This window comes from Poeciliopsis prolifica, unplaced genomic scaffold, assembly GCF_027474105.1.
Source record: "Poeciliopsis prolifica strain line A6 unplaced genomic scaffold, Auburn_PproV2 SCAFFOLD020, whole genome shotgun sequence".
In the NCBI taxonomy this organism is placed as follows: Eukaryota; Metazoa; Chordata; class Actinopteri; order Cyprinodontiformes; family Poeciliidae; genus Poeciliopsis; species Poeciliopsis prolifica.
In genome coordinates, this window is record NW_026562395.1 from 7,136,779 (window position 1) to 7,153,743 (window position 16,965).

Here is a 16,965-nt window from a genome sequence, read left to right on the forward strand (position 1 = left end):
GTGGCCATAACTTTGTTTTCATTTAGATCTTGTTTGCTTCACAAGCCCTGTGGAAAAGATTAGTTGACAGTGTTCATGAGTATTCTGAGGTAACGGTAGCTAAGGGACCGTCAACAGACCACACACATTCACACCTCTAATTGAAGATTGTCTATCCAGAGACATCATCAAACATGCACTGTTTTTAGTTTGTGTTTATTTTAAAAAGTGTAACATGATATAATATTTCCAAATATGATGATGCCTTAATTTTAAAAATTATATTAAAAAGAAAAAGTCCAAACTAACTTACAACTTTTCACCTTTTGATATTGATGGAACTGTTATATAGTTTTCTTGTTAATTGTAATAGTAGTTTGTCTTGCTTTGCTTTTGGATGCAATGTTCTACCTGGATCCCACATAAGGTTGAATTAATGCACCTGATTGAACCGTGCTGTGTCAAAATAGTTGGATTTCTCCCAGCTCCATGTTTTCACCAAATAATCAGAAAGGTCTATTGTTTTATATTTTTTTTCTGAAAGCCAGATGTACAGAAGTGACAAAGTTACCAAGTTTCCCATAACACTCCACTGATTAGAGATCTAAGATATCGTTCTTGGAATTTACTGAAGCCAGACCCTTTGTTCAGTCTGTTCACATTTCTACCAAGAAACTTTCTGGAGTTTTTACATTCCTTTTCAGTCAGCAGGCTGTTGAAGAACTCCAAAGCAACATCAAATTCTGGATTCATCTACAGTTTAACCTGTAGATAAATACAATGAAAACTTTTTTTTTTTCACTTTGATGTAACTGAATTATTTGAATTCAACCAGAATTAAAGATGAATAATCATTATACATAAGTAGATCTATTTATTACATTTATTACTTCCTCCCCAGAAACATTGGAGGCATCATTGTTGAACTATATGGATCAAAAATAGCTTTGCAGGTATTCAGTAGAACCAGATCCCTCTTCTTTATCATTCAATCTAGCTTCTTCCTCCAATTGCTAAATTCTTCGCTGAAATTGCTCATGACTTCCTCCACATCTGTGTACCCGGCCTTAGTTGTTTACGTTTTTATTTACCTTCATTATGTCACCAGATGGGTCTGATGATTGACCCACTTATTACAGATGGAAACAGTGACACAGGTTGCTACAATCGATAGTAGCCATACAAGCACAGTCGCTAAAAGGAAACAAACGCACCGAGTACAACACTTTCATTGGCTGAAAAGTTGCCAGGCGATGGCGCATTTTTGCTCCAGAAGCAAACAGAAAATGTTTCATAAGAGAGCAGAGAATCCAAGCAGAGACTAGATCTGAGTGTGACAAGTTTTGAGTACAAGCATTACAAGTTTTGAGAAGAAAAACATAAAATCCTGCTTTCAGACTGAAAATGTCTGCTCTTGGATTATGGCAGAAAATTTCCCCCACAGTGTCAAAGATGTTTCATGCTGAAAATCGGACCAGCGATTAGGGTTACACCAATCTATCTGTGCCGATTTCCTTACTTTTGGGAGATGTGAAGTCAATCTTATCCACTGATCTTATCTAGCTTGGAAAAGGTCTAAGAATCAACCACTGTCTTCTTTTGCTCTGTGGTAAGAAAAAATTGACTGACAGATCGATGCTCCAAGTTCTGTCTGCACGTTTACAATAAACAATAGTTACCCCATTGTTGCTAATACAAACTTTCTTGCAATGTTGAGTAACATTTTAGACAAGAAAAATTGGCGATATTTTATTCAACAGGTAGGATTTACAGACACATACTCTTAGACTCACTTGTCATAACTCCTGTCTGAAAGTTACAAAAATCTCATTGGACAGTAATTATGATGATGTAAGTGTGGTTGGCAAGAAATTCCTATAAAAGACTGCGCATAAAGTCTCACGGCACAAAGCAAATACTGCTAGTGAACTGAGTGCTGGTAAGTGTTGACTGAAAGTTTCAAATAACTAAGAACTTGATGTATTTCTGATGTGCTACTACATGTATTATGTGTTATGTTGTCTATGCTTCAGACATGTTTTTTTATTTTTTTTTATTTTTAGGTCATGGACCCAGATGTGTCTGTGAACAGTACAGTTATTACGACTGACTTACATCCATGCTATGAAATGATTGACTTCAGTTACAAACTAACTGCGACTCCTTCTGTTACATGTGTAATGTTATATGGATTTCTCATGCTATTATGTGTTGTAACTGTATGTGGAAACCTCCTTGTTGTAATATCAGTAATTTACTTCAAACAGCTTCACACACCCACCAACACTCTCATTCTGTCTCTGGCTGTGGCCGACATGCTGGTTGGGATTTTAGTATTTCTCTCAGCATGGCCTTCTCTCTCAGTTCATGTACCTATAATGAGAGTTTATTTTGTAAGTTCCGTGACAGTTTTGACATATCGTTTAGTACATGCTCTATTATGCACTTGTGTTGTATATCAGTTGACAGGTACCATGCTGTGTGTCAGCCTCTGACATATAGATCTAAAATCAGCCATCATGTTGTTGCCATCATGATCACAGCGAGCTGGGGTGTTGCTGTTCTCATTGGCATCGGAGTGGTAATTCCTAGATTAAAAAGTGAACAATGTTTTGAAAATTGTTTCATTGATGTTCTGATGGCAAATACTATTGGACCTATATTATCATTTTACATTCCAGTGGTCATAATGCTTTGCATCTACCTGAAGATTTTCCTTGTTGCACAGAGACAGACGCGAAGCATCCAAAGCATGAAGTCTGGAGCAACTGCCAGTAAGATGGAGAGAAAAGCCACCAAAACTCTGGCGATTGTTCTGGGAGTTTTTCTATTTTGCTGGTCTCCTTTCTTCCTTTGCATCACTTTTCTGCCTTTTATCAGTAATTCAGTACCAATTCCAGTGATTGAAACACTTAACTGGTTAGCATTATCCAATTCAATGCTTAATCCATTCATTTACGCTTTTTTTTACACCTGGTTCAGGTCAGCTATTAAAATGATTGCTTCTGGGAAAATATTGCGAGGCAATTTTGCTAACTTCAGACTGCATTAAATAATATCAATATGGAAGTAGTAGAGATATTTTTAAGTGAATGCGAATTCATTGCAATATATCAAATTTTAAGAATTTAAGTTATGCTCATTTTAAAAATCTTGTTAGATGAACCAAAGCACAGATTTGTTGTGTTTGTTAACACATTCTTAAACAGTGAAAAGTTAAATTGTGATTTTTCCCTGCAGTAAAAAAAAAAACAGGTAAGGGTCAAACTGGTCTACTGTTAAAAAAAATGGAAGAAATATCTCTTTATATATAAAGAGAGAGATCTCTCTACAGATATAGCTCTCTCATTATATATCTATATGAGAGCTATAGTTCTATAGATAGATCTGTACATGTCTACAAATCAATATCTATCTTTACATATATATGTATATACAGTATATATATATATATAGAGAGATTGATGTCAATATGTTGATACATATATATATATATATATATATTTATATATGTATAGAGATAGATAAATAAATATATACATAGATCTATAGACGGAGCTATAAATATAGATACAGATCTATAGCTGTATATATATGTTTATATATACAGCTATAGATTTATACATCTAGATGTAGATGTATCCATAGATACATAGATATACATCTCTGATATATAGATTTTTCTTTCTCTCTCTACAGATCTATAGATAGATATAGATCTATATACAGATATATCTATAGAGCTAGACAGATAGAAAGATAGATTGATGTGTAGATATACATAGAGATATCTATATATAGATAGATTTATATATAGATAGAAAAGAATAGAATAGAATGAAATAGAATAGAACAAGACATACGTTGTTGATCCCCAAAGGAAAATTGCTTATTTGTTGAAAGCTACTCCATTTTAGGTAAAACATTTGAAGTTTGTGAAATATATATATATATATATATATATATATATATATATATATATATATATATATATATATATATATATATATATATATATATATCACCATCAAAACCATGGCATACACAAACACAAATATCATAATGGCAATAGTATATTACATGAGTAATTTAAAATCAACCAAGTCAGAATCATGCCAAGGAACATAACATGAATTTAACATCAGAAATTAAAGCTTTAAGTTGTCCAACAACTAAGACAAAAGAATATCCTATCACTTGAAGAATGTGTGCAAAACAGCTTAAAGATCCAGCAGACTCCTATGGGCCCAATCGATGCCCCAGTCCTCCATATGATGCCAAAAGCCTAAAAAAAGACCTTCCTTCAGCTCCAAAAGGGCTGAAGGGACGTAAGATTTTTAACCAAATGCAACCTTAAATAACGTTTTTATTGTATGCAACTAAAACGGCAGATTTTTAAAGGGATGACTAATAGTTATCTTGTACTGGAATCTTTCTCCTGAGTTGTCAATCCCTGCAGTGACTGAACAATACACCATTAGGTTCTTCTAATCGGCCTTCGTACAGACTTTCAGTTTAGGTGGATGTTGATGTCTTGGTGGATCTGACAGTCTTTTCATGATTTTAGATGATGAATGTAACACTGCTATAGCATATTTTATACTTGTTTTATGCCATGCCTAATTGAAGCCTATTTTACTTTACTTTCCAGCTCATGAAAACAATATGAGAAACGCTGTCACAAAAAGAAGCACGCTGTTTCCTCATGTCATGTGTTGCAAATAAAAAAAGACACTGCTCATTGGTCTTCAGTTAGGGTTAGGGTTAGGGTTAGGGTTAGGGGATCATACAATCGTTTGAATCTGGAGGAGCATAAACATCTCAAATATGCAGGACAGTGGTCCCTGAGAACTGAAATTCAGGAATACTGCTCTAGAGTTAATCTACTGGATGAAATAAACAGAAGTTCACATAGTTCAGAGAGAAGGCTCAGGGTTCCTTTGTGTAAATAGAACCATCTGAAATATTCGTTTGTACCACTCTCCTCAGTCTGATAAATAGTCGACTAGTGAGACCTGTACAGAGTGATAGGAGGCCCAGACAGTGATCAAGAATAGAATGAAGAAGATGTAATGAATGGAAATGACTTTGCTATTTTTATGTACTGCCAAACTGACATTTGTGTTTTTATGCATTTTTTACTTTTTGCAATGATGTTATTTTTATGTAGCTATTGTTATTGTCTTTTTTGAAGTATTGTTTATTGTTGTACTGCAGCCTAATCAATGATCTTATCTTAGTTTACATGACAAATGGTAATGTGTTGCTCATGGTTGTTGCTTGGGGATCTCTTGGGTGCATGATACCTCATCGGACCTATGTAGGGAGTTACTGGTTCATGAAGACAGAGGTAGAAAATGGAGGGTTCACTGCATGAGGACAGTGGACAGAGTAGAGCAAGTCCTGAGGTCACGCTGATATTTTGTTATGCACCGTGAATGAGTTGAAGAGAGACGAGATTACTGACTTCTTGACTTTGGTTTAAATGACTGATCAGATCTTTATTTTTAAATTTATTTCTGTGGATATTACTGAGTAATGTGACTAAAAATGGAATTTGATTTTGGTCATTTTGCCGTTAACAACACTGAGTCTAATGTAAACCCTTGCTTTAAAATAGCTTCTTATCTACCGACAGGAACGCCTGCTATTGTGTGTGTATTTCTGAATGTTTTTCTTGGTTCCATATCTGTAATAACTGTTTGTGGAAACCTCCTGGTGATAATCTCCATCGTTTACTTCAGACAGCTTCACACTCCGACCAACGCTCTCGTCCTGTCTTTGGCTGTGGCTGACCTGCTTGTGGGCGCTCTGGTCTTCCCTCTCACAATGGAGTTCTCTATAAGCTCGTGTTTGTACCATGAGGAGACATTTTGCAAAGTGAGAAGCAGCTTCGACATAACGCTCAGCACGTGCTCCATTCTGAACCTGTGTTGCATTTCTGTTGACAGGTATTACGCAGTGTGCCAGCCGCTGGCATACAGAACTAAAATCAGCAGCCATGTCATTGTGGTGATGATCTTGGTGAGCTGGGGAGTTCCAGCTGTGGTTGCAGTCAGTCTGGTCGGGTTTAACAGATCAAAATGTGGACAAAACTGTTTGTTTACCGTTGTGCTGGGAAAAATTCTGATTGTTCTGATTACGTTTTACTTACCACTTCTGGTAATGATATGCATCTACGTAAAGATCTTTTTTGTCGCGCAGAAGCAAGCACACAGCATCCAGAGCATGAAAAGCTCCGGGGCATCTGTCAGTAAGATGGAGAGGAAGGCCACTAAAACCTTAGTGATTGTAATGGGAGTTTTTCTGCTCTGTTGGCTGCCTTCCTTTTTATGTACAACCGTTTTTACGTTCAGCAACGCTTCCCGGCCTGGCCCTCTGGTAGAAATCCTCAACTGGCTTGCTCTGTCCAATTCAACGTTCAACCCGTTTATTTATGCTTTGTTTTACAGGTGGTTCAGGTCAGCGTTCAGGATGATTATTTCAGGAAAAATCGTTTCGGGAGATTTCACTGACTTCAAACTTTTTTGATGTTTGATGTTTTTCTGAGAGTAAATCCCTGATGCCTCAGTGAAATGAGCTGATAGCAGCTGTAGCTGTATGAGTGCTTGTATGTGCTTAAGAATATGTTAACTGCAAACAAAGCTTTGTCGAAGCAAAATCTTTGTCAGTGAAATGGAAAAACTATTTATCAATGTAAAACTGATTAAATTAAACTCCTTTTTGTTCAAGATGTTTTTTTTGTAGACTGTCACCATATTTCAATAATGTCTTATTTACACACTCAAATTAAATGACTGTATATGGGCTACATGAAGGCTTTCAATCACATTTGTCTAATATGCGTTATGAAATGTTCCATTTGTTCTTGGTCTCAACAAATAGAAATTTGTTGCAAAGCAACAGATTTAGGAATGTTTTTTAAAAAATTAATTAATTGATTTGAATCAAATTTTCTTTGAAATGCCGGATATCCATTCATAGAAGCCTTAAATTGATTCTTTCAATACATCTTTTCCCCATAAGTCAAGATCTCTCCCATGAAGTCAGATCTTTCCCAGACCCACCTTCTGGTCTCGTGTTGGGCCGTGGTGGTAATGCACTAGAGTCCCAAACAGCAATAAAAGTTCAAGAAGAAGCAAGATATCATTACTACATGTCACTAATATCATTGCAAAGCAACTTGGTGGAAGGATTGAAATCACTGTCAACAGACTTGAAGGTAAATGTGTGGAAGTGTTTTGTATTTAAAACACAAAGCAATAAACTGGAGAAGAACTGAACGGTATGTAAGATTTGCTTTGTGGGTGTGAAATACTGTGGAAACACAACCAATCTGAAACCAATTAACAAGACATCACCCACAAACACAATGTGCCTCTGCCCTCAAACAAATTCAGCTGAAGAAAGCATTTAAATGCAAGTTACCAGCAAACTCTTCGCAAGCACAGAAAACAATGAAAGCTGTCACGACAAATATCTGCAAGGACATACGGCCAAAGAACAGAGTTAAAAATGATGGTTTTCGACGACCTTCTAAAGACTCTAGAGTCACTGTGATTCTGGGTCATGTAATATTTATTACATGTACAATCATTTGTGTTTTTGTAGTTTGAACAGGGATAAAGGAAAAAAGAAAGAAAAAGATGCTTTGCATTTCACCTGTGGGACAGTGTAAAGATACTACCCTCATGCAAATAGCTGAATGAAATGACAGTCCCAAATATATATACAATATATGGGAAGATTTGCTAATTCTCGGAAACCGGAGATTTTGAGGTCAGCGCTACCTGTCCCTGCCGATACAGAGTCACAATGCTGTTAAACCTCTATATGTGTCCAAATATTTACTTTATTATGATTTCCAGTCGACATCTTCTTGTGTTTTAACTTTATATTCTAACACGGTATTTAAAAGTGGTTCAACCTGTCTGCTTGTTCACACTTATGTTTTGAAGGGTTGTGACTGGCTGATGTAGGTTTTGTCTTTGCTGCTCTCTACGGGTTTGACATGTTTAAGACACCACTCAGTACTGTAATTCATCAAGTTTGTGTGGATGAACTTTTTTCTTTAGCTGATCAGGTCTGGACGAGATTATTTCATAAAAGCGAATGTCTCCACTACATCATTTTATTTTTTTTATTATTATTAAAGTTTTTATTTTTTTGAACATTTTTTGAACATATGTACATTACCCTCCCCCAACCTCCCCGTATCCCCTTACAGAAAACAAAAAACAGAGAAAAAAAAAAAGCATCCAGGTCTACATATATCAAATCAATAAAATTTTTCACAAAAAATTGGCATATACAAACATCCTGGGTGTTAACATAATCAACCATACTAAACAAAAGATTATAATAAACACTGTTGTCAAAACAGTAATTCCTCAAAGAGGTTTGCTTGTCCCAATATTGCAGGAAAGAAAATTGTTCCAAGACTTCTTAAAATTTTCTAAGTCATCATTTAACTTAGCCAGCATTTGTTCATATGATACTATTTCCAACATTGATCCCAACCAACTTTTGATATTCGGGACAGTTAATGATTTCCATAGTCTGAGGATTATTCTGGCAGCTGTAACCGTCCCCACCTGCACCACGGTGTTTTGTTGTTTTGACATGTTAGGTATCACTGTTTGATCCCCCAGTAAGCATAGTCTTGGTGACATAGGTATCTCCACATCTATCCATTTTCCAATGTGTTGTAACACTACATCATTTTAAAAAGACAAGGTTACATGTTGACAAGGCCTCAGTTTTCATTTGTTCTGAATAGGTTACAGTAATGTACCCCATTAAAATGCTCAGTGGTTACCAACACTAAACCAAATCTGTCCATCACATATACAGAGCTAAACTAATATATTCACATCACCATGGACAAGTTGAAGTGTGTCCCATCTGACTTGGTGACTGAACGTTTGCATTCATTATGATAATTAGACGGACTCCCCTATTTATTTGTCAGGCATGTTGGCAAGGTAATACACAGAGAGGGAAGAGAGTGAGTGCATTCTGACATGCTTGGTAAACTACATGAGTTTTATTCTGATGTTTTGATGTGTACGATCCATTCTGGTGTTGATGTTGTGGTTTTTAATAGTAAAATGTATTTATATTGATTGTGATATTTCAGATATCCTCCACTATGGAAGCCGTGGTGAATGCTAGTGGATCTACCATTCATCCCTGTTATGAATCATACGACTCATCTTACAAATTTATAAGCAATCCTTCTTTTATTTGTGTGGCGCTGTATGTTTTCCTCGGCTTACTGTCTCTCCTAACAGTGTGTGGAAATCTCCTTGTGATAACGTCAATCATTTACTTCAAACAGCTCCGCACTCCCAACAACTACCTTGTCCTCTCCCTCGCTGTGGCCGACCTGCTTGTCGGCGTTTTAGTTTTCCCCTTCAGCATGGCGGTAACTGTCACCTCATGCTGGTATGACGAAGATTTGTTTTGCAAAGTGCGAGGCAGCTTTGACGTAACGCTGAGCACAGCTTCGATTTTGAACCTATGTTGCATTTCCATTGACAGGTATCACGCCGTGTGTAAGCCGCTGACTTACCAAAGTACAATGACTGATCGTATCATTGCAATAATGATTCTGGGATGCTGGGGCACGGCGGCCTTAATTGGAATCGGTATCATCATTGCAGGATTCAATCAGGGAAAATGTGAAGGGGATTGTGTAATTGATGCTTTGATATCGACCACTTTGGCATGTATTTTTTCTTTCTATATCCCAGTCATTATAATGCTTGGTATTTATCTAAAGATTTTCCTTGTTGCGCAGAGTCAGTTGAACAACATCCACAGCACTGGCTGTCGAAGCAAAAAGTCAACTGCAGCTGTTAGCAAGACGGAAAGAAAGGCAACAAAAACCCTGGCTGTTGTGATGGGGGTTTTTATCTTGTGCTGGAGCCCCTACTTTCTGTGCATCGTCTTTCAGCCTTTAACATTCGATGTAACACCAATTTCTCTTCTTGAAACTCTAAACTGGCTAACTTTGTCGAATTCTATGTTGAATCCTTTTATTTACGCTTTCTTTTACAGCTGGTTTCGCTCAGCTGTCAGAATGATGATTTCTGGAAAGATTTTTCAAGGAAACTGTGCAAACACAAAGCTCTTCTAACCTTATGCTTTAATGGACATATAACTTTCCCTGGGAATTGATGTTCATAAAGTGAATAAACGTTAATGTTTCTACAGTATAGTGTTTATTTACGATACATTTACACAAGATGCCGACAACAAAAAAGACCAAAATGTATGAAAATATATGAATCAGATTAAAGCCTATTTCAAAGACTAGTAAAGAGAAATATATAAAGCTCAACCTAACTGCCATAGCTTACAATAAAAGCATAAATGAGTTTTAAATGACTCATACACTCCAGTAAATTATTGTATAAATTAGTTTTGTTGATCTACTTCCAATTGTCAACCCAGAAAACTGTAATTAAAATTCATAATTTCCAGCACAGGTTTTATATGTTCCATATGTATCTTCTTATATACAAGATGCCCAAAAATCCACTATTTGAAGAAATTATTCTCTCAGATTGCATCCAGTAGCTTGACATCATCGGTTAGTGAATGAGCCCTTTGAATCTTCAATAAGAGCATCATAAATAAAATGACTGTTATTGTTATCTGGTCAATAGCAGCACTATCTTAATAGAATTCTACCTTTAAGCGCTACATGCACGTCACATTGCTTTTGTCAACGATACCTTCAAGGAATGTGGGAATTTTTTGTGTCGCTACAGAATCATTATTTTTAAGCAGCAATTTAAAATAAATAAATAAATGAAAACAGCCACGAAGGAGCCGTCAAAGAGCCACCAGGTGCTGGAGAGACGCAGGTTTGCCTGTCCTGCTCTAGATAAACGTTGAATTAGTCCTCATCTAAACATCTGACCCAGTCAGATTTGGCCTCAACTTTGACTGCTGTCTGATGCTTATCATCTGATCTGTCAGCTCCAGCTGTTTCTGATATCTGTGCGTAGCTTTGAAAAGAAAGCTAGTCTGATAGTATGAGATGAGGAGCGCTTGCGTTTCTGTAAATGTTCAAGGAATGCTGTTTGTTGAGGCAACTCCCACAGAGGAAATGTAGCCTCCTATGGAATAATTAGATACGACAGCTTTTTTGTTTTTATTGTTTTGATTAACCTGGCATTAAAATCAGTCTCCACAATGTTTTATTGAATCAGCATGAATGTTTCATGACAAATCTTTTCCACATTATGTGTTGAAATGACCTCAACTTTGAAACTAAACACAGGAATGATTTAACTCTGGGTATTTTATGTAATAAGAAACAAATACATATACTTTTACTTTATTTATGTTTCCAATCACTAAACTGGTGCTACAAACTGTTGTTCCTGTTTCGACCAGAAATGTACCAACTGTGGTCTATATATAGGCAAACCAGTTTTATCTTAGTTTTGATTGATCGGCAGCCTCAGACAGACTCATGCAAGTAAAATGCTGTGAGTTAGTTTCACTTTTAATCTGCACAATTGAGGCAAAAACCACTTGATGCTTTAAAGTTAATTTTAAAAATTAGATCACAAATGGAATAACTCCGAACATCATCCGAGTTTCAGTGAGATCTACAAACAACATTATGCAACATTCATACACGCTGTTGGTGTTTCAACATCAAAAATCACTGGAGTTCTGAAATGCCAGTCAGGAATAGAGTTGCTGTGAGGAGTGTTCACAAAAACGTAAATATATTTCTTGAAATGGCATTCATGAATCTTGCTGGTTGTATGAAGATGACTATTTTTGAAAGTTTTCTTTGGATTATTTCCCTGTAAGGGAACCTGTTTCCACACTAAAATGCATATATTATGCAAACATAATAAAGGAGCTTACATCTAATTGGCTAATCAAATCATGTGGTCAATATGGTAATGAAAAATGGATCCTATAATCCATGTGCACACAGCTGAGCTGTAGACACATCGCAAGGTGAGGGTGAGTGAAAACAGTCCGTATAGCAAACCTGCAACACGCTCAACTGAATCCTGAATGCTTTTCTCATCGTCAGGTTGTTACCAGTGAATTCTTCAGCATGGATGCAGACCTTATGGTCAGCAGCAGCAATGACCCCATGCATCCCTGCTACATTTCAGCTAATGACACTTACATGTTTCCAAATAACCCCTCTGTCATATGTGTATCTTTGTACATTTTCTTTGGATTACTGTCTGTAATCACCGTCTGTGGAAACTTTCTTGTAATATTTTCCATCATTTACTTCAGACAGCTTCACTCTCCTACCAACTTCCTCATTCTCTCTCTTGCTGTCGCCGACCTGCTTGTCGGGGTCTTGGTGTTCCCCTTCAGCATGGCGATCACCGTGACTTCATGCATGCACTACGAGAGTTTGCTCTGCAAAATACGCGACAGCTTTGACGTCACAATGTGCACGTCCTCTATTCTCAACCTGTGCTGCATCTCCATAGACAGATACCATGCGGTGTGCGAGCCCCTGACGTACAGGACGAAAATAAACGCTCGGGTAACCGGGGCGATGATCCTGTTCAGCTGGGGCGTCTCTGTTCTAATAGGAATCGGCATCATTGTTGCGGGATTCAGCCAAGGCGCATGTGAGGACACATGCTCCGTTGATATCATAGTGGCCAACACTCTGGGACCCGTTTTCTCCTTTTACCTTCCGGCAGTCATAATGCTCTGCATTTACTTTAAGATTTTTCTGGTTGCTCAGAGACAACTGAACAGCATCCAGAGCACAAACGGCCAGAGCGTGAAGTCTGGAGCAACGGCGAGCAGAACGGAGAGGAAGGCCACCAAAACCCTGGCAATTGTGATGGGAGTGTTTCTTTTGTGTCTCACTCCCTACTTTATCTGCGTCGTCTTCCAGCCGTTATACTACAACCCACCACCACTTCCTGTGATAGAAACACTGAACTGGCTCACGCTGTCAAATTCAATGCTGAATCCTTTGATTTATGCCTTCTTTTACAGCTGGTTCCGGTCAGCTTTCAGGATGGTCGTCTCAGGAAAGATATTCCGCAGCGATTCAGCCAACTCCAGATTATTTTGATATTCATATACCGCTGTACTTTATGTATTGGGATTTTCTTATAAATGATGATTCATGATAAAACCATGTAACAGGAGTATAGTTTTGAAAAAGTACGTAGTCTATTTTTATTTGCATAAAGAAACAGCATGTCAAGAACTATTTAAACCTTCTCAATAATTAATGCAAAAATCTTTAACGTCAATAAAGTTCTTCTTTCATTTGCTGACCAATTTTCCTTTTGCACATCACTATTTATTTTTAGTTATTCTTTTTTTTTTTTGGTTTTATACATTTGTCAAACACAGGTTTGGTACATATCCGGTCAAAGTCGCACACATTAAATGGTCTGATTCAACTAGATTTTTTATCATTTGGACAAATGCTAAAATTTGAAATCAAAAACACTTTATTGAACACAGAAATAAATAGATGTTGCAGTTCATATCATCCAGCATTCTTTAAAGAGTCATTGCAGATACTGATGACTGTGAGCAGGAAGGAACTCCTGTAGCAGTCTGTATCACAGTAAATCTGAAGAACCCTCTGACTGATAACACTGACGAGGACGATGCTCAGGGTTGTTTATAAATTGTCAGATTTTATGAAGAATATTTTTGCGTCATATTTCGATGAACACTAAGGTATTTATATTCCCCACCAATACTTTGTCTCCTGTAATGGGATTAGTGTTTTTATTGTTCTGCTCACTTTACATGGTCCCACACCATGATACAAAGCTCCACCAGGGTTCATCAGGGTTCATTAGCATCTTTTCCATCTCTGATGAACCCAAAACTCGAGTCTAAAAATACTGTTGTTAGTTTATAAATCACTGAATGACTTGGCACCAGTATGCAATAAAGACCTGCTGATGGAGAACACGAGAACAGCATTCAGCTTCTATGCACCACGAAGCTGGAACAAACTTCCAGAAAACAAAAAAAAAGTTGAACCACTGAGGGCCTTAAATAAAGGCATCATTATTATGGTTCAAGTTGATCTTGAATCATAGTAATTGGAACACTGATCAACATATTTGATGTGTACTGATGATGCTAATGATGGGATTTTGTCATCAGTCACCCAGTCAACTTGTGACTGTATGTATTTTTTTTTAGCTATGGCAGTTTGAACTGCCTTGTTCTAAAATGTGCGATGCAAATAAAAGTGACTTGTACAACTAAAATCTTTGACGCATTTCCTCTCCGTCTCACTGTGTTTCCTGTAGCAAGGAGCCGTGACCTGATCATGAACCGTTGACTCTGAGGTGCAGACCAGAACCTGGTTCTTTTACAGCCTGACACAGATTAGACAGGGATTATCACTGCAGCCAAAGTGGAACTATTCAATGGAATGTTTCTGAAAGCTCTATTGTGTTCTATATTTTCACATTTGTCAACTAAGTGTGGAAAAATTTTGATTACTTTAGAGGTATGTGTAAAAGAAATTTTTAATGTTGCATTTCATGCTTTGCTTTGGCCTCAGATGGCTAAAATAGCCAATTGTCTTAGCAGAGAATAATCCTGGTTAAGGTTGATTGAAATGCTGGACCGAAATTGAAGTCAGTCCGCATATTGTAAGCAAAATTCTTAAGACTTTTCACAGTAGTGAAAAAAAATGGATAACTAATTGGATATAGAAAACAGGAAACCTTAACACCAACAAAGTCGTCTGCCTCTCTGAAACATTGTGGCTGAGGTAACCACAAAAAAGAACACCGTCTGTCTTACCCAAGTATTCCTTGTTTATTTTCTAACTTTATTGGAAACTTTGTAAATAGGACATAATTGCATTGAGACAGTTGGCTTGGTTACATAATGCAGACCTTGGGGAGAAGAAAAGTTCTGCAGCACCAGCAGCTCAGGGACTGAAGCCTCTGTGGTCATTTACACCTTTAATGACTGCAGGTGTTGGGTTGCATTATGTCTTTGCATTAGAAAACAAACCGTTACGTTTGTCACAGTGAGTTAAAGCAACTCTACTGCATCATAAAGACATATTTTTAATAGAAATCAAAAACTTTCATTTGAGATATTCAAATTGAACTCAACAGATTTAAGTAAAAAAAAATATCTCCCTTTATTTTCCTACAAAATGAAAAGAAATGAATCATTTTCTACTCGAATCAAAGCCATTTTCTGGGGCAGTGAAAATCTAGAGAACCTGTTTTTATTGACACAAGGCTCTCAGCCGGGTCAGTGGTGCTGGATGGAAGAAGACCTTCCATCAGTGCGTCTTAGGCCAGTCTCAGTGGAAGGTTTGGTCCTTTAGCTGCTCAAAACTTTTCGTGTCCATTTTCTTGGAAATATGTCCTTGGATACAGAATCAACTTGGAGGTCACAAAGCTCATCTTTGTAGTTAAGGCCAAGCAAAATGCCTGGAATCAAGGCAAAAATACCCAGGGTGGTAATTATATTGAAGAGAAGATTAACAGGCTCAAGCCTCTTTTGTATGTAGACAGAGTCAGATTCAATCAATAAAACCAAAAAGCAAATGGCCTCTAAAAAGAATTGCATGACGCAAAACTCAAGTTGCAAGAATGTAAGTTTAATGAAAACAATGGGAAGTGAGACAAAAAAAGAATCAAACACCGGTGGCATAATGCTCTCCAACAGCTAAAATCTCCTCAAGAAAAGGTGACACTTTCACAGAGAAAGATGGAGGAACGTCCAGCCTTATTTTAATAAGTTTTCACTAAGTTTCAAACTGACATTATTAATCTGTCAGAACAGGCGGCAACATTGGAGGAAGAGCTGGATATAGAAAGAACAGCTGACTCTGAGCAACCACAAACTAAAAGCCTCTTAAGAATGTGAAGGGTGAAAACAAAACTGAAGAAGTCAATGGCAGTGACATCTGACAACACGGAGATGAAAGAATCATACCAGGAACTAAAAACCAATTACCAAACTGATGTTGAAACCCTGATACAACAAGTAGAATCAATATAGGAGAAGTTAAATTGTTACAAAGACGCTCATGTTTAGGTGATGAAAATGAACCAAACACTGAAGGCGGGTCCAGGAGCTGAGAATGAGGATCTTCATCAAAAACTGTCATCCTTGCAAAATGCCTCCAGAGAAACAGAGACTCGTCTCCAGAGCGATCTGGAGCAAGTCAACGAGGCAAACCTGGAAATGGTCAAGAAGCATGAAGCCGATGTTTGAACCTTTAGGAAGCAGATGACAGAAAATTGCATGTTAAGATGAAGGTGAGATGGTGAAGATGAACAAAATGCTGAACGTGGATCTACAAACTGAGAATGATACTCTCTGTCAAAAAATAGCATCCCTGCAAAACACTTCCATAGAGGCAAAGAGATGCTTCCAGAAAGAGCCAGAGCAGGTCAAAGATGCAAATCTTGCAAAATAAACATCGAGCCTGAAAACCTAATATGGTAATGACTGAATGCCATGTTTTTAACGTAACCTCTGCTCGGTTTGTGGGGCCCAGGTGGTTGCCAAGGCAACAGGTGTACCAAAATGACAAAGAGAGAGTAAAGAGGTACAAGTTGTTTTGATTTGATCACCTGTTTGGGTTATTTTACCTCTGCTGTGACGCATCACAGCCGCTGTAATTTCTGAACGTTAAATACACGACAAACTCCGACTAATTACCTCATTCGTTAGCCAGTATACCTCATTCACAACAAACATCAAACACGGTCAATGTGTTTTCATTAAGTACTTAAACAAATGGATTCTATTGTGATAATTATGTCCAATTAAATTAATTGTCCATCATTTAGAAAAAAAAATAGTTTGGTGTTCTCTGGCCTCTGGCTTTGAGCTCAGAGTCTGAGAGGCTTTTCCTCTGTCAAATATGCTAATTATCTTTGACTCTTCTTTAGTGGAAATATTGATGTTGATTTTATATATAAATATATGGTTGCTCATAGTCAGAAGATCTGAAAT

The 16,965-nt window shown here is 37.2% G+C and overlaps 3 protein-coding genes and 1 pseudogene across 3 annotated transcripts; all 4 read left to right on the plus strand.

Annotated features, from left to right (window-relative positions):
* Positions 1-2,045: 2,045 nt before the first annotated feature.
* LOC129369199 (trace amine-associated receptor 1-like) lies at positions 2,046-3,031 on the plus strand (annotated as a pseudogene).
* Positions 3,032-4,183: 1,152 nt separating this feature from the next.
* Positions 4,184-6,510, plus strand: LOC129369288 (trace amine-associated receptor 1-like). Its single transcript, XM_055044702.1, has 3 exons — positions 4,184-4,307; positions 5,618-5,854; positions 5,927-6,510. The coding sequence occupies exons 1-3, from the start codon at positions 4,184-4,186 to the stop codon at positions 6,508-6,510; spliced, it is 945 nt and encodes a 314-aa protein (XP_054900677.1).
* A 2,620-nt stretch (positions 6,511-9,130) lies between these two features.
* Positions 9,131-10,120, plus strand: LOC129369198 (trace amine-associated receptor 1-like). Its single transcript, XM_055044582.1, has one exon. It carries the CDS (start codon positions 9,131-9,133, stop codon positions 10,118-10,120), a length of 990 nt encoding a protein of 329 aa, XP_054900557.1.
* A 1,953-nt stretch (positions 10,121-12,073) lies between these two features.
* LOC129369197 (trace amine-associated receptor 1-like) lies at positions 12,074-13,069 on the plus strand. Its single transcript, XM_055044581.1, has one exon. It carries the CDS (start codon positions 12,074-12,076, stop codon positions 13,067-13,069), a length of 996 nt encoding a protein of 331 aa, XP_054900556.1.
* The last annotated feature ends 3,896 nt before the right edge of the window (positions 13,070-16,965 follow it).

Excerpts from the sequence above, each read along its gene's own strand:
- LOC129369288 (XM_055044702.1), top strand. The coding sequence starts at position 4,184 with ATGTGTGCAAAACAGCTTAAAGATCCAGCAGACTCCTATGGGCCCAAT. Across the intron at positions 4,308-5,617 it reads TCCAAAAGGGCTGAAGGGAC|GAACGCCTGCTATTGTGTGT; the intron begins GTAAGATTTTTA and ends ATCTACCGACAG. Across the intron at positions 5,855-5,926 it reads GTACCATGAGGAGACATTTT|ACAGGTATTACGCAGTGTGC; the intron begins GCAAAGTGAGAA and ends GCATTTCTGTTG.
- LOC129369198 (XM_055044582.1), top strand. The coding sequence starts at position 9,131 with ATGGAAGCCGTGGTGAATGCTAGTGGATCTACCATTCATCCCTGTTAT.
- LOC129369197 (XM_055044581.1), top strand. The coding sequence starts at position 12,074 with ATGGATGCAGACCTTATGGTCAGCAGCAGCAATGACCCCATGCATCCC.